The sequence below is a fragment of the Rhipicephalus microplus genome, chromosome X, assembly GCF_043290135.1.
Source record: "Rhipicephalus microplus isolate Deutch F79 chromosome X, USDA_Rmic, whole genome shotgun sequence".
NCBI classification, from domain to species: Eukaryota; Metazoa; Arthropoda; class Arachnida; order Ixodida; family Ixodidae; genus Rhipicephalus; species Rhipicephalus microplus.
In genome coordinates, this window is record NC_134710.1 from 250597635 (window position 1) to 250619416 (window position 21782).

A 21782-nucleotide genomic window follows, 5' to 3' on the forward strand; every position below is an offset into this window, starting at 1 on the left:
GATTTTTTTCTTTACAGACTGTTCCTGTGGCATCTGCTACATGGCACACTGAACAAAAATAACAGGACTGCTAAATATAATTCAGTACTACTCAACTCAAATACCACAAATGCATAAACATTTTGTAGAAATGGTGCTTCCAGGAATATTCTCTGTTCACTATTTTTTTATAATTACATTGGTTGTCATATAAGGTTACCACAACTGCCTCAAAATCTGAGGTCAAAAGAAGCGAGTAGAAAAGAGCAAAGCTAAAAACAGTGCGAGAGAAAGGCAAAGGTAGATGAAAGAAACAGGAAAAGGCAACTACAGATCAGGCAGATAAACATAGGGGTCCCATCTATGTGAACATGAGGCCAAAGGGGTGTGTCACCTTCAAGAGAAGGCCTTACAGGTCCAAGCACACAACTTCAGCCCAGCCGCCAGGGTCACATTTACTTGAAACAAAGCCTGGCCATTATGAGTGGAGATTTTCAACTCCCATGTGCTTGGGTCCAAAGTATCGCAAGACAACAAGGCCTGCCAATGCAGGCACCCCTGTTGGATTCCCACGAATATCAATGTATTCATCACATCAGATGAAGAGCAGTGATTCATTTTAGAGGATATAGCATTCAATGTTGTACCACTTTGGTCGACATGCAGGTTTATGTTGGCAAGCTATAGTGGCAGAATGGCCACCAAAGGTTCACATTTACCAATCACCACAGTGTGCTGGACAAGACTTCTTTTCGGCTTTCTGCCTGTTATTCCCAATTTTGTGTGCTTTGTATTACGAGATTAGAATGGGACAGAAATTACAGGACAGGTGGTGCATAAACTCAACTGGCTCATTAACACCTTGCGAAGCGTCAAATAAGGGTTAAAACCAGATAGGAGGCATAAGGCAAAGAGCAGGACACAGCAAAAAGACTAAAAGAAAAAGATGACACAAGAATATTTGTCACCACTATGAGCTGTGTACGCAGCGTGCCACAAGATTACCGGCTTTTTTACAATTGTTGGCAGACGTATCTGTGTTCCAGGTGACATTGTTTAATACAGCGACCTGTCTGCCTTAGGTATTTTTTTACCATAGGCTATCAGAATACTGCGCACAACCTTGTTTTAGTTGGTGATCATGAACAATCACCAACTATCCCAATTCATCGCTCTGCCTGTCATTCAGCTGCTGTGAATAGGGCGCTGATGCTGCAGTGTCAGACAGTGGTCCATGGCTATCAATATGATGTTTAACAAAACTGACTTCCTTTTGTGGGCGAAATCTTAATTTAAATAAAAGGACAGTCTAAAAAAATTTCTTTAGCCTCTTTGCTATAAAGATAATCGAGTGGCAAACCTACTTTGACAAAAACATTCATTATAATTAAGGGTGGGTGTTATACTACACTGTGCAATTTCACCAGCTGTTATATATTGAGGTCAAACTGTACTACTTTACATAACTTTGAAATGAGATAAAAAGCAATTCATAGCGTATAAATAGCTTAATATTTCCAAATCAAGTTTGGAGCCCATTCAGTGAAACATTCAGCACAACGTACCCACTGATTTACTGAATTACACTACACTGCTGTTAATTATATATCACACTTTTCTCTCCGTACTGGCAATGTGTCACCAAGTGACACTCACTGTGGTAAAGTGTACTTAGTCACAGTATCATTGAATTTTAAGTTTGAATGGCTGATAAGCTCCACAAGGCAAGGCACATTCACTACCTGATGCAAGTGTTGTAGAGCTTGATCAGACGAAGAAGAATCGGTAAGATCTCCCATGAGAACTCCTTGAACTCCTCCCGCATAAGATTCTCATTCTGAAAGAAAATACAAAAACGAAATACCACCATACTTAGCAAACTGTTCTTAAAAGTAAGTGACCACATGCCACCCACTTTCCAACAACTTGACTACAATTACATTTTTAGATTGATTGATACGTGGGGTTTAACGTCCCAAAACCACCATATGATTATGAGAGACGCCGTAGTGGAGGGCTCCGGAAATTTCGACCACCTGGGGTTCTTTAACGTGCACCCAAATCTGAGCACACAGGCCTACAACATTTCTGCCTCCATCGGAAATGTAGCCGCCGCAGCCGGGATTCGATCCCGCGACCTACGAGTCAGCAGCCGAGTACCTTAGCCACTAGACCACCAAGGCGAGGCACAATGACATTTTTAAAAGAAAAAAAAAAATCCTATCCTTAATAAAATTTTCCCTGTGAAGTAAGCCATTTTTATTATGATAATGGTGCATAAAGTTTGCGTATAAAATTAAACAGAACTTGAATTAGCATGCAATAAAAAAAATGTAATACACCGAGTGACACCTAAGCCTTCATGTGTGTTTGTTTATCCTCCACATGACAAATGGGAGCCAGCTGAGTGCAACTGACACCCAATTTTATATCCAACTTGCACAAACCAGTGAGGAAGCTACTGTAGGCAGGGTGTCGAAACAAACTGTATTTAGTGTACGTTCACTTTCCTTGCACCTTGAAAAGCTCCGTTCCGTATCAAAAAAAAGAAAAGATGTTCCATAACGGCTTGTACTGGTTTTATCTATGTGAAAATTTGAAGTTGAAATAATTGTAAAAACAATGAGTTTGTATTAATTACTTGCATTTTTCGAAAGAAGGTGGGAGAGGGGTAAAACACATTCTCATGTTTCCAAGAGGAATGCAAGTAGGTGTACTCAGTGATGTGATTGGCAGAGGCCATTTTAGAGCAGATTTTTGGAGTAGCGAAAAGCACCTTTTGAAGCAGAAAAGACGCTTTTTGGTGCAATCAAAAGCATATGTTAGATGGAGCCACCAAAAGTGCATTTTGAAACAGGAGAAAAGGAAGGGATAAAAAAGCTTTATGAGCAACCAAGAGCGTAAATTAAAGCAGAGGTTAAGGCTGTTGGAGATGTTCAAGGGTCATTTCAGAGTGGAAAAACTGAATTTCTGACAACTAAAACAGTTGAAAAAATTACACCATCTCCCGCTAAAGGGAACCATGAGTAGACCCGACGCCGCAGGCGCTAACACTTACACTAGTGGTGGCGTTGCGCAGGAGGAAAGCACGCAGTGATAAACCGGTGTTTCCTACTACAACATGTCAATCACTGCTAATAGGCAATGAGAGAGACAAGACTCCAATTGGACACAAAGACCCACAGAACACTTTTAGTTGACATACACACTACAAACTTTTATTGTTCAACAACAACACACAGGAGAAATCTCCCATCAGCCCTACCTTGTAGGTCGAGATCCCATGCCTACATATACGGGATGGCCAGAGAACAGAGCCCGAGCAGTCATTTTTTTTTTTCAATCAAACTCGCTAACAGACACTGCGCGCATTGACGTTGTGGGACGAGATAGTAGGAGGGGACATGCATGCACAGTGGAGTGTGCACACCACCGGACCAAGTTCACTCATAAAATGCTTCGCATCTAATAAAGCGCAGCTAAGAAGCATTTCATAAAATTCCATGCACAACAGCTGATTCATTGATATGTGGGGTTTAACGTCCCAAAACCACCATATGATTATGAGAAACGGTTTAGTGGAGGGCTCCGGAAATTTCGACAACCTGGGGTTCTTTAACATGCACCCAAATCTGAGCACACGGGCCCTAAACATTTCCGCCTCTATCAGAAATGCAGCCGCCACAGCCGGGATTCGATCCCTCGACCTGCAGGATCGAATTCACAAGTACTATCGACCTATGCTGGTAAGGCAGCTACCCAGCCAGATGAATCCGCAACTGGCACGAGCTAATTCTTCTATGCTACTGCACCCAGCCGTGTCGTCATGACAAGAGTGGCGAGTCTTGAAGAACAACTGAACGTTATTGTAGCTCAGTTGGGCAAACCTACACTCATTCAATACATCCAACTCCCTTGCAATGTCAGTAGCAGCAAACATATTGATGCTCATCAGGCGAGGTAGCGCGATTCATTGTGTGCCTGCGGGTCATCTCACTGCGCTGCAATAAAACGAATCTCTACATCACGGTAACAAAATGTGCCGTTTTTGAGTTCATCCTCGCTGTGTATGGGAGGCTACCAGGGGGCCAGGGAGTTCGGATGTGCCTCGGTTGTTTTGTCTGGTGGAAATTGTGCAGTTACAGCAAACAACTCCTATAATCGCCTGCCTGAAGTTCTAGGGATCATCTAGACCACGACTTCAGGACTGTGAGTACGTTTTGGGACATTTTATGGCTATTTTGGTGTCGACTGTGTCTCCGCCTAGCAAAGCCTAACGCTAGCAATGAAGAAACGCGGCGGCTCGGCGGTGGCCGACGCCCCCGGCGTTCGCGTCAGAGCCTCGTTGTGGAGACGCGACGGCAATGAAGGTGACCGTGGAGGGTACTGAAATTACCCCTAAAGAATTCAGAACCGTGGACTGGATCACGAAAGTTGAAAAACATGTCAAAGAGCTGCGGGACTCCGCTAGAGGTGACAGACAGGGACGCCAAGATGGCAACGCCCTGGCAGAAGTGGAGCCGAGCCCGGCGAAGACAGGAAGAAGACGGCAGCTGCGAACGCAGCATACAAAAAGCTGGGGCACAAGATGGCGGAGCGCTTGATTGTGTCGTACCTACCGCGGTTGTTGGCGAACGACTACAAGATAATCCTTCGTCCGAAGTGCGGGCTGGCGCTCACAAAAGTTCCGAACAACAGGCTCAGTGAGGCGGTGCGCATGGCAGCGCAAATTCCGTGGATTAAGGGACAAGAAAAGGAAGTGCTCATTGTTAATGACAAGCAAGGCACCCTGATTTTCAGCACTCCAGACATAGACACTGTCTCGCAGGTGACCAGGATTAAGTCTATCAAGATTGAAGGCAAGAACTACGACGTCACGGTGTACCTCGTGCCGCATGAAGATAGCGGGCGGGGTGTGGTGCGAGGCATCGACCAGAGATTGTCAGTAGATGAACTGACAGAGGCTTTCAACAACTCAAGGAACCCACCGATACTTGGCGTTAAGAAGCTGGGGAACTCAAGTTCAGCGGTCATCATCTTCAAAAATGAGACAGTGCCCAGGTGGATGTACTGTTACGGCGTACCACTGAAGTTCGTGCTTTATAAGAAACGATACGAGGTGTGCTACCGATGTGGCCAGCTAGGACACAGATCGGACGTGTGTATCAGCGACCATGTTCACTGCCGGGGATGCGGAATGACAGCTGCACCCGAGGACCATGCATGTGACCCAAGTGTAAGCTGTGTGGCAAAGGTCATCTGACAGCAGATCAAAAATGCAAGGAAGCTTTCAGGACCCCTTATACAATAAAAAAGAGACAGCGGGAGGCCTGGCGACGCATGGAAGGAGAAGAGCGGAAGGCGAAAGACGCCAATCCCCAAACGTGCAGAATGGAAGAGATCAAAGAACGGTCCAGGAGTCGGTCGAAGCATCGGAATGGGTCAAGAGGAAAAGCAGGTTCCTTCCCAAGACTACCGAAAAGACAAGAAGGAGAGCTGCCCCCAATGACTGGTCCAGTAAATGAAGGGACTTCCGGCAGTGCTGTCGTCAACAGTGGGAGACCTACGTCGCCAAACCGCAAGGTGGGTTGGGGAGAGAGGGCCTCCCAGGATAAACGTTGTGGTGTACACTTATCCCGAAGGAGTACGGCCACCAGCGTGGGTCCGGTCTTAGCGAGCCGCAGGGCACGCGTCAACCGTCGCCGTGGCGGGAAACACGATACTGCTCAAGTCGCAACACTTTATTGTGGCAACACCAAACGCAGTACAGCCCGTTGCATAAAGGCGCGGCGGGAAAGCAAGTAGGCTTATCCACGCCACGGGCACAAAGTACTACACAGGGTGCCACGAGCACGTCTCCGCGGTAAAGGTAATCCACGGAGACACCGGGACAAAGGGGCCGGTTGCTCGAGCGAGGGCAAAGGCGCTCGCGTTGGCTTCGGAGGGAGACGGGTCGGCGTAGCTAGGCCACGCACTAGGACACCGTACTGCCCTTCGGCCGTGAGTACGCAGCGGGGCAACAAAAGGTGAGCGTTCGCATCGGGCGCGAGGCGCCGTCAGCGAAGTCCGACGAGCCCCGAGCGACGGGACTCGACGGACGGAAAAGAATACGTGGCTCACCGTTTGAAGTCCCGGACTGTACTCACCGATCCCGACGCAGCGCACGAAAACCTCTCGGGAGGCTTCCGCGCGGCGCCACAGTCAACATCCGCTACCGGGTGAGGGAGTTAAACGTCGCTCCGCCCTTCCCAGCGCGGCAGACAGCAAAGGAGGGGCAGACATGTCGGGACATGAGAATGGCAGAAAAGGCGGCAAAGCCCACGCAAAGGCAGCGGGCCAGTCTCCATTCCCACATCCCCCTCTCCTAAATTTGCCCTTTACCGGTCTGCAAAAGGCAGCCGGACGTCACCCATGCAGTTAAAATGACACTGCTATGAGCGACAGCTAACCTCAGTCCAGCCCTGTTACTGCTGCTAAAGAAAGATCACAGATGAGAAACAAACCATAAATAACGAAGTAACCACATGACACTATACAAATAACTGCGGAAGGGAGCACAGAAACGTGGCAGTAGTGTTCGTGGTGCTGAAGGGGGATAGCGTCCACTGCGCGGAGGTGCGGAAAGGCGTGACAGTGTCCGCTGGGTGCGATGCCCGAGTGCGAGGTCAGAGGTACGGGAGGGGGCTCACTGATGGCTCGTTGCTGGTCTTGATAAGCAGCGAGTCCGACGAACGCTGCCTCGGCTGTGCTTCGGAGGCCCCGCATTTCTGGCTCGATGACGGAGCTGGACGTTGCGGGAAGCCGGGCCTCTCCGGTGGTCAGGGAGGCCGAACCAAAAATGGCTGCGAGGCGCCCTGGCGTTGGCCAGCAGCATATAGATGCTTTCAGCTGGCCTCGCGCAGGAGCCATGGTGGGAACGGCAGCAGGGCTTCTTCGACGGCGGCCGAGAGCAGAGCACAGCCAGACGGTCTGATGTCAATGGGTCAATGCCCCCCCCAGCACCTCCAGTGTCCGCATCGATGGGAGGAAGCCGACGCACTCTTCGCGGGCTCGCACTGAAGCGTCACGCACACACACCGCCGACAGCTGCGCGAGGGTAGGCGCAAAGCGTCCTTCGTCTCTCTCCCCCGGCAAGCACCGACACTCAAGGTCACACACAGCTCCCTTCGCGGTAGACGAAATGAACACGGGAAAAAAAGTAACAACAGAGCAAAATGACACACAACATCTGGCAAAAAAAAACATAGAATACAAATAACACTTAATAGTAGACAAAAGAAACATGAAATACACATGAACACTAAAAAAAAAAAAAACACTGGCAGCAGACAGGGCGGGGTCAACTTCTTTACGAGAAAAAGCCGTAAAGAAGCTAACCTATACTGAGGCTAGACAGTAAACTGAGGGCCTTCGGTTGCGGAGAAGTCCGCCGTCCGGCGCGAAATCACAAAGGTGACCGCTTCCTCAGATTATACCGGCGCGGGGTCCGAATGCGGTCCGTCGCTCCGGGTGTGCCCGTTGCTTGCGCGAAGTGTCGCAGGGCACTGGCGCGAGCTCGTCAGACCGTGACAAAGGGCTTCAGGTCTGCGATGTGGGCACGGCTGAGGTTTCCCAAAGGGGATCTTTCAGCTAGTACGCGCCACGGACGCTACCTGACAATCGGTTTATAAGACCGGGCGGCTTTCCAACCCTTGGCTCAACCGTTTGTCAGACGTGGCCGGCACGGAATAGCGATAAAAGCCACGCTTCGTGCCGGGCCAGGTCACAACATTGCTCAGTTTGCAAAAACTTTCGAGCCACTCAGGTGACCGGCCATGGATTCGTCGTGAGAGGATCGCAACAGTGCGGCTCTCAGACTTTTGGGCATAACCACCTTAAACGGGTCGCTGGACTCGTCGTCAGTGGCTATATAGTTCAGCAGGAGCCCGTCATGGTCCAGCAAAATGAATCCGCCGGGGACTCAGCGACACACGCTGTTTCAGCCCCCTAATCGCGCCCGCCGCAGAACAAGCAGCGTAACGGCGCTCCGCGCCTCTCAAGACGGTTTAACGGCGCCCGCCGCAAAGCAAGCAGCGTATACGGCGCTCCGTCCCTCCGAGACTCGAAACGGATCACTCTGCTGAGCCTTCAGTAGCTCTTCGCTGCCGAAAGCAATTCCCATTCTCCCAAATAGGGGAGTCTGGTATCGCGCCCACTCAGGACCGCAGCAACCGCCGCGTGAGTCGGCGTTACGGGTTCGCTCTCGGCCTCGTGGCCTTCGGAAAGCTCCCCCGCTCGGCCGCTTAGCGGTGCGCCGCTTACCTGGTTAGCAGCCAAGGTTTGTCCGCATGGGGACTCGCCCTTCTCGCCGAATGGCGGCGAAGCTGCTGTTTCGTCCCCAACGCTTGCATGTGCTAAGGCACCGCGAGCGGCCGTCGCACCGAAATCCAGGTTCTCGGCAGACAACAGGGGGCACGAGATAGCGCGTCAGCTACCACGTAGGAGTGTATTCACCACAAAAAAGGGTGACGACACAGGCGAGCGCCGAAGGGCGCCCGTCGATAGAGGCGGTGGCCGCTTGGTGCAACGCGGCATGCCACGAAGCAGACATGTTGCGACGAGCCCGAATCGTGCAGGCGAACTGACTCGCTAAGAGCAATCAAAAGCTAGAGCTTTTGATACCGCGTTGGGCGCCAGTGTGGTGTACACGTATCCCGAAGGAGTACGGCCACCAGCGTGGGTCCGGTCTTAGCGAGCCGCAGGGCACGCGTTAACCGTCGCCGTGGCGGGAAACACGATACTGCTCAAGTCGCAACACTTTATTGTGGCAACACCAAACGCAGTACAGCCCGTTGCAAATAGGCGCGGCGGGAAAGCAAGTAGGCTTATCCACGCCACGGGCACAAAGTACTACACAGGGGTGCCACGAGCACGTCTCCGCGGTAAAGGTGATCCACGGAGACACCGGGACAAAGGGCCCGGTTGCTCGAGCGAGGGCAAAGGCGCTCGCGTTGGCTTCGAAGGGAGACGGGTCGGCGTAGCTAGGCCACGCACTAGGACACCGTACTGCCCTTCGGCCGTGAGTACGCAGCGGGGCAACAAAAGGTGAGCGTTCGCATCGGGCGCGAGGCGCCGTCAGCGAAGTCCGACGAGCCCCGAGCGACGGGACTCGACGGACGGAAAAGAATGCGTGGCTCACCGTTTGAAGTCCCGGACTGTACTCGCCGCTCCCGACGCAGCGCGCGAAAAACCTCTCGGGAGGTTCCCCGCGCGGCGCCACAGTCAACATCCGCTACCGGGTGAGGGAGTTAAACGTCACTCCGCCCTTCCCAGCGCGGCAGACAGCAAAGGAGGGCAGACATGTCGGGACATGAGAATGGCAGAAAGGCGGGAAAGCCCGCGCAAAGGCAGCGGGCCAGCCTCAATTCCCACAACGTGATGAAGAAATGTTCATCATTAAGGAAGAGAATTGCATGCTTAAAGAGCAGCTAGCAATGATGAGTAGGCAAATAGAGAAGCTTCAAATAGCTATTAAGTCGTCTAACCCAACACCGGTTTCCCTACCACGAATGCCACAGAATCCAAATATAGAAAGGCCGGAGGAGCAGAGCACTACTCCGCCTCCAGCTAAAAAGAGGGCAAAAGAAGCGGAAAAGCCCGTAATACATGAGAACGTAGAGAATGTGATAGACATGAAAATAGCGCAACTGGAGACAAACATTGAAGCCAAATCTACACAGGACGATGAATGGCGTAAGGCCTTCGAGAAACGAATGTTGGAGATGTTTCAAAATCTGACACAGCAGTTGCATCAGCGGGATAATAAACTTACCGAGGAACTTAAAACAGAATTTGCGAAGAGGGATCAGGCGTATGAACAGCTCGCCCAAGAAGTATTAGGCAGGCCGATGAATAACCTTAGTGGCAATCATGGCTCACAGGTCCAGTTTGGCAATGGAACTGCAGAGGCTTCACGCGCCTCAGGAAGAGGCTTTCCTCAGGAATTCCTGCGGTTCTGCAGGAATTCCTGAGGAAAGGGGATCGACCGGATGTTATAGCTTTATAGGAATGTGGGAGAAAGGCGACATTGCCGGGTTATAAATCCTATGTAAGCGAAGGCACGAGTACGCAGGGGGCCACCCTGGTCCGGCGAAACGGTACGGCGGTGCAGCATGACACTGGTAATGCACACATCGACCATGTTATCATAGAACTAATACCCCCAAAAAAGAAAAACGCTAGCTTGTTCGTATTAAATATATACAGCTCTCCCAGACAAAGGCGATGCGACTTTGGGGATCTCTTTGCTTCTACACGACTTTAGAGTAGGAACAACCCATTGCTGATCGTCAGTGACTAACGCTCACCACACGGCATGGGGATATAAGCAGGCTTCAATTAAGGGCAGGAAATCGTGGGATGACATGCAACCTCATAATCTGGATTTAATAACCGACCCGTTGCAGCCAACGAGGAAGGGAAACAGAGTAGCAGTTGACACCACACCCGACCTTACTCCGACGGGGAGCGGCACTAGTGCTACGTGGTGCAACACAAACGAGGACCTAGGCAGTGATCCCATGATCATAGAAACAGTGGTAGAGGGAGGCCCGACAACACCTCGGAAACGAAGGGTAGAGGCCGTAAATTGGGACTTTTTCAGGGACCTCAGGGGCAACCCAACTCCCATTTCTGACATTGCCTAGTGGTGCGATGGGGTGTTACATATTGTTAAGGAAGCCACTGAAGTGGTGGAAACCGAGGAGGACAACGAAGTGGTAGACAGGAAATTAGTAAATTTTTGGAAGAAAAAGAAAGCTTTGGAAAACAGACTCCAACAGAGGAGATAGGATCGGAGTATCAGGAAATAAATAGTGGCTTTAAATAGGCAAACTGAAGAGCACGCCATCACGCTCACGAAGCAAAGGTGAGGGAACGTTTTTCAGGAGATGGATAGGAATATAAGTACGGCCGGGACGTGGCGACTTCGCCACCTTTTAGATCCGAAGAGCACGAAGACGGCGTCTAAACAGCAATTGGAACGGATGGCGCACCAATTTGAAGGCACTAGGAAGGAACTCTTAGACGAAATTCAGAGCAGATACATTGATCCTGCCGAATCCGAACCTCTCCCAGATTATGGAGGACGGAAAAACGCAGCCTTAGACGCCCCTATCTCCCTGGCTGAGGTGCAAACGGAGATTAATCGGCTAAGGACTAGATCAGCGGCAGGGCCGGACAGAGTGACCAACAAAATGCTCCATAATTTAGACGATGGGTCCATCGCTAACCCAGCAACGTACACGCAGGAGTGTTGGGAAAAAGGGACGATACCGCAGGAGTGGAAACTCGCAAATGTAATTTTCATTCCTAAACCGGGTAAAAAACTCGGTTTCGAGAATCTTAGGCCGATATCGCTAACGTCTTGCGTAGGTAAGCTCATGGAGCATGACGTTCAGGCGCGGCTCAATAGGTACATGGAAGACAATGGTATGTATCCGGACACCATGATCGGTTTTCGACCCCGACTATCGGCGTGCGACGTGATGCTACAGCTCAAGGACCAAATTATAGACAAGCCAACGCGAGACACAAAAGTTATTGTGGATGTGGCAAAAGCATTTGACAACGTGAGGCACGTATCGATCTTGGAGAATCTGAGCTCCCTGAACATTAGAAAGCGAGTTTATGACTACATCAAGGGTTTCCTTTCGAATAGGACAGCCACTTTAAAAATCGGGGAAGAATCCATCGAGGACATTAAATTAGGCAACAGGGGGACACCTCAGGGCTCGGTGTTATCACCCACTCTTTTCAACATTGTGATGTTGAAAATTGCCTGAACAGTTAAAGGATATTGAAAATTTAAATCACACCATTTATGCGGATGACTTAACATTATGGATGAACAAGGGCAGTGACGGCCAAATTGAAGGCTCTCTGCAAATCGCCATTGATAAAATCGTGGAGTACCTAGAACCTGAAGGACTTAAATGCTCGGCCGAAAAGTCAGAAGCACTCTTCCTCATGCCCGCCGGAAAACGGCGGCTCCACAACAAGCCTGAAGTGCACATCCATGTGCATGTTAACGGCGCAGAGATCCCCGCGGTCAACAGTATCTGTGTCTTTGGACTGAGGATTCAGGCAAACCGTAAGAATTCTGAAACACTTGCTAGATTAGAAGCCAGTTCTAATCAGACATGTCGTCTCATCAGACGAATAGCAAACAGGCATGCTGGGATGAAGGAGGCGAAGCTTCTTAGATTAGTGCAGACCTTCATAATAAGTAGGATAGTGTACGTGACACCTTATCTAAAATTAAACCAAGCAGAGCGGGGCAAACTTGACACCATCATCAAGAAAAGTGTGAAAGTCGCGCTCGGACTTCCCCCAAACACGTCCACTGACAGACTTATGAAGTTAGGGGTATCTAACACACTCGATGAGCTGATTGAGGCTACTGTGACTGCACAACATCAAAGACTACTCGGATCTAAAACGGGGAGAGCAATATTAAAGAGATTGGGCTATGAGCCCACGTGTGAGCAAGCGCGTTCAAAAGACATACCGATACAGATCAGGGACGGGATAAAGATACCTCCGCTACCCAGAAATATGAACCCTACCCCTACCTTTCACGAAGGCAGGCGTAAAGCCAGGGCAGAGGCATTACAATTCAGGTACACCGGTCGACAGGACGTCGCGTATACAGACGCTGCGGAATATGAAAGCAAAGCGGCACACACGGCAATGGCGGTCAGGGAAGATGGTGGCCTGATTGCGTGCTGCACAGTCCTTGGTGTCGAGACTGTAGAGGCCGAGGAAGTGGCCATAGCTTTGGCCATCAGGCAAAAGGGGGTCAGGGTGGTCATCAGCGACTCCAAAAACGCCGTGAGAAATTATGAATCTGGAAGGGTGTCGGAGACTGCCGCCCGTATATTAAACATGGTAGGAGTACCCAAAGAGCAGGTTCTGCTTGTCTAGGCTCTAGCTCACCAGGCACTTAGAGGGAACAAGGAGGCTCATTCGGTTGCCCGAGGTCTCACCTACCGGTCGACCCCTGGAACCTCCCAAGTTACCGAACAAAGAAGCGAGGATATGCGTACATACCACGAAATTGTCGCACACTACAAGCTGAATCGGCAAATATACCCGAGAGCGGACAACTCACTGAGTAAAAAAACGAGGTTTTGTGGCGAAAGTTACAGACCGGGGTTTTTCCAAACCCCGCACTTTACAGCAAGTGGCACCCCGCAGTTTTCCAGTCCCAGTATAAATTTTGTGATGAGGTAGCGAATTTGGTCGACATGGTGTGGACATGCTGAAGTCATGTGGTTCTCACACTGTAGAATCCTGGGAGGCCCTACTCCGCAGTCCAGACCCCCAATGTCCAGCGCGACATGATCAGTCAAGCCCTTGCTGCTGCCGCGTCCCAAGCGATTCCAGCAGACAGCTAGGGGCGATGGGACATGCCTGAACATTTGACTGACTTTTTAATAAAGTTTTCTATCTCTCTCTCTCTCTCCTCACTGTGAGATGATAATTTTCTATTAAGCATCCCTGCCTGCATGTGCAGTCTTCTCTCCGTGAGAGAAATACGCTTGTTAATGAGAATATCTGGGGTTTTATGAGCTGAAATCCTGATATGATTAGGGGGTATGCTGTAGAATGACTCCAGAAATTTTGGAAATGTGGTGTTTTTTAATATACACTGACACCACACAGTGCACGGGTCTCAGCATGTAGCCTCCATAAAAATGCAACTGGTGCAACAGAAATCGACCGTATGTTTTTTTGTTGTGATACTACCATAGGTTATTTTTGTTTCAGCAAAGATTACTTTAACAAACAGAACTTTCTTCTCTTATATTAAATGAAACTTCAATGACACCTGTTTAAATGCACAAGCATCCACCTATCGCAGACCAACGAGGCTGTGAATTGAACATTTTCCACTGATATCTGCAGCTGTAGCGTCCAAATTTCGGATTTGTTCACTGCTTTTGTTTATTTGTTTTTGCGCTCGTTATAGAGCGGAGACAGTATTTTTTTTTTGTTCGTTTTTTTCCATTTTGAGCAGCGCCCGTGGCCCTGAAGCGACCATGCATAACTCACATCAGCCACGGTTACTGTGCCTCCATCTCGGGCCCTCTCCACAAAACGAGTACAAAAGCTGTTTTGTTTTTGGAGGCGCCGTTGGTCTACCCAAGCACTTCTAGCACCATGGTTGTGGCTGTTCACCTAAATTTGGTTCCCCGAGCGCTGCCCTCGGTTGAGCTTGAGAATAAAATATTGTTTGACCTCAATGTCCTGTTTGCTAGAGGCGAACTTCCCGGGGCGGCATGCCAATCGAGTTGCAAGTCCACACGCTACACCTAGCGAGCACTAACTGCGCAATTGACCCATCAGTAGCAGCCGCAGATGCGTGGTTTGCTGCAGAGTCAACTAAACGCTTTCCAGTGGTTACATTTTCGAAGGAGTATATGTATGAAAACAACTTTTTGATTATGAAAGCAGCAACTCCCATCGTTTACTAAAATGAGGGTATGCACAATGCACAAGCCACATTTGATTTGAGGAAACTCAAGCAGCTTATGGTGTAATAGAACAGTAATCCAACAAGCACTGCACAAGCACGAACGTTTTCCTCCATCTATGCATACTCACAGTCGCGGTAACATGGCGTTTCTACTTCATGAGATCCTAGTTTCAATTTAAAAATGTGAAAACGCCACGTTTGACGAGGAATAGTCGAAATTTAGCAGGATGTAGCAGGATTAATCTTTCCGTGCAGTTTGGCGCAATTGGCATGGCTAATACTTCACTGCTGCACCACAGTCCTACCAACTAGACCAAATATAATTTTCTAAAAAGTGAATTGAATTACTAATTTTCTGAGCAGACCCAATGATTTCTGTCAAGGGAGTCTGCATGATCTCAGAAGCAGCCAGTCATCTAGTGGTGTACTTTCCAATATGCGAGACCGCTGTTTTGATAAAGCACACTTCAGCCCCAAGAGTTTCCTCTCCATAATGTCTTGTGCAATACGTACGAAAGTTCTCTTGCATTATTAAAAACAGGTCTGTTACATTTTTTTTAACCAAATTTCAACCCAACTTTACTTAGGAATTCCTGTCCTAGATATGCCCCTAATACAGTACCTCAAGATTTGCATTATTGCTCATACTGCCTAACCTGCATGACAATTTTCCCAGGAACTGAAAAACCATCAAAAATATTTTGGTTTCATTCGGGAATGAAAGACAACGTTTGAGTTTAATGCTTTCACTCTGTAAAAAAAAAAAAAATTTGTTTTTGTTTTGTTCCAGGACACAAACTGGGTAACAATTTTCTTTCCGATCCAATTCTTTTTCTTTTATCACACTGAACGTCCAACGAAAACATGAATAGAAATAGCAGTATCCCTGGTATGTGCACTCTAGTGATGAAAGGTGAGAAATAAATCATACTGGGTAAATATAACGAAAGGAAAACACAGAAAAGTTTAGAAGTTTCTGATTTAAAATGCAGGAATAGCAAATGTGTAGAAAAACGGATAAACGCTAGTAAGAAACTCCTTCGTTTTCATAGCTGTTCCTGTGTACAGTTGCAATTCAAAAGCCTAGGTGCTGAAATTCTGGACACGCCAAATAATTGAAATTGCAACACTGCAGTGCCACTAGCCCAATAAATGTAATGGGAAAGGAAAACCGAAATTTTGAACAAAACATAACCCATAACCACAGCTCCATAAATATTTGCGGAACGACACGTTTGTCTGCATAAAAAAAAAAGCCAAACTTTGTCGCGGACCACCCCATGCGCACAGATGCAACCATGCACGCGTGTCTAAAACGAAGAGCGTACAACATGAATGTCAAGGAAAACTGTTCAGTAAAGCGTCCTCCATATGCAGCGCTGCCCTAACATAGGCGACGTTAACCAAGACCGTGGCACTGCCAATGCATAAGTACTTCTCTTTCTCTTTAACTTTTTTTGTTTTGATTTAGAAGGAGGGGGGGGCGGGCACATCCGCGCATTCACTCGTGGCGGCAAGAACGGCGGCAATGCCAGCTCGTGGGGCGCAGGCCCGCCTGCCCGCCTTGCACCCTTTCATGGGAGTCGCCGGGTCAACGAACGTACCGTGCGCGCTTCGTTGGTGGCGGGGCAACTGCCGAAGATGCATGCTCGTGCCAAAATGACAAAATCCCGGGCAAATTCCTAGATTGTCCGTGGCAAAAATTTTTTATATAAAGGACGTCTCCCGCTGTGCCAAAATGACAAAATCCCGGGCAAATTCCTAGATTGTCCGTGGCAAAAATTTTTGATATAAAGGATGTCTCCCGCTGTTACCTTGTTACATAAACATGTGCTTCTGTAGAGTAACGACGGAGAATAAAAAAAAAAACATCGCTATATCGAGGAATTCGTTATATGTAGGTTCAATATAAGCAGGTTTAACTGTATCATGGTTTCAGAACGGACTATGCTAGTTTTTTGGTGCCACAAACTTTCAGGTGATACAAATATTTTCACTCTCCTTTGACATATGTATCCCCAAGATTTTACCGCATGTATCTCAGCGTTGACAATCATGATAGTGTATATACTGATAAGCGGTCATATGGTTACATGGGAACGATTAGGATTGATTGTGTATCGAGGACGATTCAAACGTGCTGAAGCACGGGAATGTGTGTGGGCAGATCAAGTTTGGTACAAATAGAAAAATTCCATCACCAAAGCAAGGGTTTAACAAGTACTGATAAGGTTTAGATGAATATGCGAGGATCGAACGGGTTCACACCTAGCTGATTGGAAGTGATTGCATTAGACTTAGTTATATGAGCTTTCTAAGAGTTACGTGCAGTTATCACATTTAAGAGAGAGGATTTAAACATTCTTATATTCATGAGGTTTTGTATGCATTCAGGATTTGAACACCAAAGTGATTTTTCAAGTCATGTCACACATCATGCCATATGGCATGTTGTAGTCAACGTCGCCACATGGGAGGCAGCTTCTTGGACGATACACGCCCAACCGCAGGCACAGAATTTTCAAGTGATGACGACAAGCAACAGCAACGAACAAGCTCTGTTGCGTTGAGACGACTGCAACCACATGTTTGCATCAGTCGTTGTTGCTATATTGAAAACTATTGCGTGCATGCCAATAAACTGCAAAAAGAAGTTTAAAAGTATATCGATGACATTATGCCAAATTTATTAGCGTTTTGTGGCCTAAGGAAGCCATAAAAGAGTTTCGAGACTTTCTTTCCTTGTAATCTTTTGTTTAACCACGACAATAATCTGTTTTCACATCACGGGGTGGACAGCCTATCGCGCACTTGCACGATTACATTACAGCAAGCTACTACCAAAACATCAAAGCAAACGATCAATAACAAGAATAATGACAAAATACGATCGCTACTTCACTTACTGCGTGAGATGCGACTATAAAGTCGGTGGTCTATACCTTGCATTCTTTGAAATACGTGTGAATAACAAGCATCAAGAGCAAAGTGCAACCTAAGCGAGGGTCAGAGGTGCAGTCACTTTGCCAGAAATCAACACACTTATTTCTAAGCAACAAGCAATCTTTTGTAGTTTTGCAGACACCTGCGAAGCAAAAAGAGACAGCGACGGATAGCACTTTGCGACAGCGAATCCTGTCGCTCAAAAATCACGTGCGTGTGATTGGGCCTTTATGCATACTTACACAACTTCTGCAGGAAATATGCAAAACCTTTTTTGCCACAACTTTTAAAAATTCATATACACAACAGAATGCACTTGCTTTCACAGAATTTTCACACTTCTGTTACACACTCACTTACCATTGATTTCAAGAGGATGAAATCCATGGACACCTGCAGCTTTGCAATAAGGGCCTCCAATACAAACAGGTCCATGAGATGTGGCAGTTCAGAACGACTGACAGGACCTGACAAATCGGCTGGTCCTTGGCACAGCTGAATTGAACATGAGCATAGTAAGCACTAGATACCATATTTGCTTGCATATTCCCACCCCTGCATGTAACAAACACCCCTAACACACCAAAAAAGAAAAAAATATAACCTGCATCCCAATTTCAATCATTCATACCAAATATTTTTCAAGAGTGTGCGAATGTTCAAAAATTTTTAAATATTTTTCAAAAAGTGTTTGCTATTCACTTCGATTTACACTGGAACTTTCACTATTAGAACTTACCAAAGACAAATGCAGTTAACGTCCAATGTAAAGTGATCCCCTCAAGCTTGCAAATGTATTGACTCAGCACTTTGCTTCCCTCATTCTAGCTTGCTGTGCATGAATTGCTTTGCTCCCTTAATATGAGGTTGCTTTGCACAAATTTATCTATTGTTCCCTTGAACAGGATGCCTCAGTCACCGCTGAAAGTATTTCGGCCAACTAAACTTACCATGCTACCATGCGAGTGATGCACACCTGGCTTCTTTCTTTCGCCCTACTGCACCATTCTGTCGGGAGAATTCCGAGTGTACATTGTGGAAGAGATATCACCTACAGCTGGCTGTCCTCGGCACATTTTCAACCTGCTAAGAACTGCAGTCGAGACATCTCACGCAATGAAGATATCTTGCGCAGCTGGTTTCAAGCCAATGCCCACACAAGTCCTGCTTGCAATCTTCAGCAGTTTGAACAAGGGCTGGCAGCTGCAGCTGATGTGGTTCTCACAGCGAGAACATGTGTTGGTGTGAATAACTCTCTTGTGCCGACTGCTACTAGCATTCATGCAGTCTTGACATGGAGTCCTGCAGTCTTGGCCTGGAGTCATGACATCAAGCCAGTAGACAAGCCACAAGTGCAGTGGCATCAATCACCTAACGGTGGCGCCGTGATGCACAGATCTTTCATAGGAAATTATGACTAGGGCTCTGTGTTTTTGGATTAATCCGAAAAAAATCTGATAACACCCCGCCGTAAAATCTGACAATTCACCTGATAAACTCAGATTTTAAGGGCATTTTCAACGACCAAACAGTATTTTCAAAGCTAACATTCATAAATTGAATGCATTTGAGCGAACATCCATTAGAGGTAGCAACCTCATAAAGTATGCTTGCGTCTATCAAAACAAGCTTTCAGTTTGTAACACTAACAAACGCAGGCTTTCCGTATTCAAGTATGCGCTAGTGTCCATGTGTTTGTACATTCAAACCTTCGAGACATCTAAAATACATTTAATGTAGGCTTGTGCGAATATTCAAATGCTTGGAATATTGGAACTGTAGTGAAGCCTCAGAACTTTGAAATGGGTCGAACTCTCGAGTGCCTTCTAGTGGGTCTATTCTGAAAGGACGCCGCTCGCGCTGCGAGTCCGTGCTTGGCCGTGACTGTCGCCATAGCACATTATCCCCGAGTGCCGGTTCATAAACGCCTTGAAAAATTGGAGGAGAATGCTGTGCTCCCATTCGAGGCCCTTGAAGCTTCGATCCCGTACCCTGCCATCTACCATGCCCCACGACGCCTCTCAGCAAACGCCTCCTCCCATGCCGCCCTATTGTCTCGGTGTTTCTAGGATCCACGATCCACCCATTTTCACTGACGCCGATGGCACTGACGTGGAAGACTAGCTTGCCATTTATGAGCACGTGAGCGTCCCCAACAAATGAGATGAGGACGGCAAGTTGACCAACTTGACATTCTACCTTGCGGGTGTAGCCAGTTTGTGATACAACAACCATGAGTCTGATTTCGCAATTTGGTCCGATTTTAGGACTGCTGTCATCAATGTTTTTGCGCTTCAGATGAATGTGAAAGATTTCAAGTTCAGTGATGGATGGCTTGCCGATTTCAAGAGGTGCAATGACTTGAAATTCAAGAAGATGCGCGGGGAAAGCGGCGCCATCGACGATTCCGTAGTCGCCGAATATTAGAATGGAAGGCTGTAGTTCTTGCTTCAACAGTTTCTATCAGACGATATTTTCAACTGCGACGAAATTGGACTGTTTTACAAGCTGCTGCCAGATGAAACGCTTTCATTTGCTGGTGACCCCTGCCATGGCGGCAAGCACAGCAAGGAGCAGCTCCCTGACCTCGTTGGCAGCAACATGTCAGGTAGCGAGAAGCTTCCGCTGCTTGTAATAAGGAAGTCGAAGCACCCAAGATGTTTCAAGGGGGCAGTGCCTCTGACTGTTCACTACAAAGCCAACAAGAAGGCGTAGGAGACACAGCAGCTATTCAAAGTGTACCGTATTTACTCGCCTAATCCTTGCACTTTTTTTTGACAGAAAACCGATGCATAGTTAGGGGGTATGAGAATTACGTGGGGAAAACTTTCCACGAAAATGTACAGAGCGAAAAAGAAAACGAAGTGGCCCCAAATTGGGATTCTCACACCAGCAACTAACAGCAAGCTTTGAGAAATACTAATTAAAACTTAACAATAACAGCACAGGTTCAACACAAGGCAAGATTTATTAGAGACACAAAAAGTGCAAGCAAATAGTCGAGAACTAGAATACCATATGCAAAGCTTGTGCGCATTGCGGGCGTAGCGGTAGCATTCGTCATTCAACAGGAGCCCTCAAAAGGTAAGCGTAGGACGTCAGTATTGGGCTGATGGCTATTTAACAGAATCATCTGCAGTTTCCTTCTGAAGAAATAAACTTTACAATCAATCCCAGTCTTATGCACACGGCAGGCCCAACGCGTCTTGGTGGCTTTCAGCTGCCGTCACCAGTGGCGAACACAAAATTCGTAGACTCCGAAGGACCTACCGGCGGTCCTTCGCTGCAACGCGCACTTGCCACTTTGGCTTGGCTTGGATTCGATTGAATCTCCGTGCAATAATAGTACGCTTGATGCTTAAGAGATGGCACCAGATGGTGCACGCTATCATCATCAGTCGCTGGAACGAGCAGACAACATTATTATGGCAGTTCTCTCGGGAAAAAAAATCTTATTTTGGTTGGGCAATGTGGGGGTGCAAAAATTATACGAGTGCGAGGATTACGCGAGTAAATACAGTACATGCGCAAGCTGGACAGAAGGTGCGAGCAGCAACATCAAAAAGTGCTGCTGTTTGTGGGTAACTTCTCTGCACATGGCCACATCAAGGACCTAAAGGCTGTACAGATTGACACCACAGCAATCCTGCAGCCGATGGACCAAGGCGCGATTCCCCAACTTGAAGCATGACCAAGGCGTGATTCCCTAACTTGAAACATCATAAATCACGTGTGCTCAGCCGCATGGTGCTGTGCACTGACAGCGAGAAAAGCCACGCTGTTGACTTCAGGCCTGCCATTGACATGCTTGCTGACTCGTGGAAAGTGGTTATGCAAGAGACTCTCTGGAGCTGTGTGTGTGACGAACTTCCATCCACAAACGTTGCCTTCGACGATCTGCACGCTGCCAGTGTTTCAACTCTTTAGCCGGGATAACCTTTGAGGGCTTCGTAGACGCTGACTAAAGTCCTCAAGCTGTGTGCGGAATTGACAGATGACGAAATCATTTATCAAGTTACAGAGGATTCCGATGACTCCGACACCGAGGTCAAAGAAGCAGAGCCTACACAGCCAATAAGCTTGAAGTTGATGCAAGCACTGATGACACTGTCATCGGTGTACAGCAGCAGCATGAGGTTAACTGAAAACTGAGGGCAGACATGATTTTGGGCTAGCGGAATGCCGTGCAGAAGAAAATCAGTGACTTTTGGGGCCAAAGTGTTGACCAATGAAGTATTGCGAGCCACATCTTATTTCTTTTATTTTCTTTTAAATAAACGGTTCTTTTCAGAGCCACCGAAACTATGCATTCGCTGGATTTCATCGAGAATATTGTACTCCT

General features: G+C 47.7%; 1 protein-coding gene across 4 annotated transcripts in view; it reads right to left on the reverse strand.

Moving 5' to 3' along the window:
* Positions 1 to 21782, reverse strand: part of poe (E3 ubiquitin-protein ligase-like protein poe) — a 567105-nt gene that overhangs the window by 362579 nt on the left and 182744 nt on the right. For all 4 annotated transcript variants that reach the window (XM_075878938.1, XM_075878937.1, XM_075878939.1 and 1 more), the window contains 2 exons: positions 17801 to 17935; positions 1722 to 1816 (listed from right to left, as the gene is read on the reverse strand). In XM_075878938.1, the coding sequence (XP_075735053.1) occupies positions 1722 to 1816; positions 17801 to 17935 (230 nt within the window). The remainder of the gene's footprint in view (positions 1 to 1721; positions 1817 to 17800; positions 17936 to 21782) is intronic.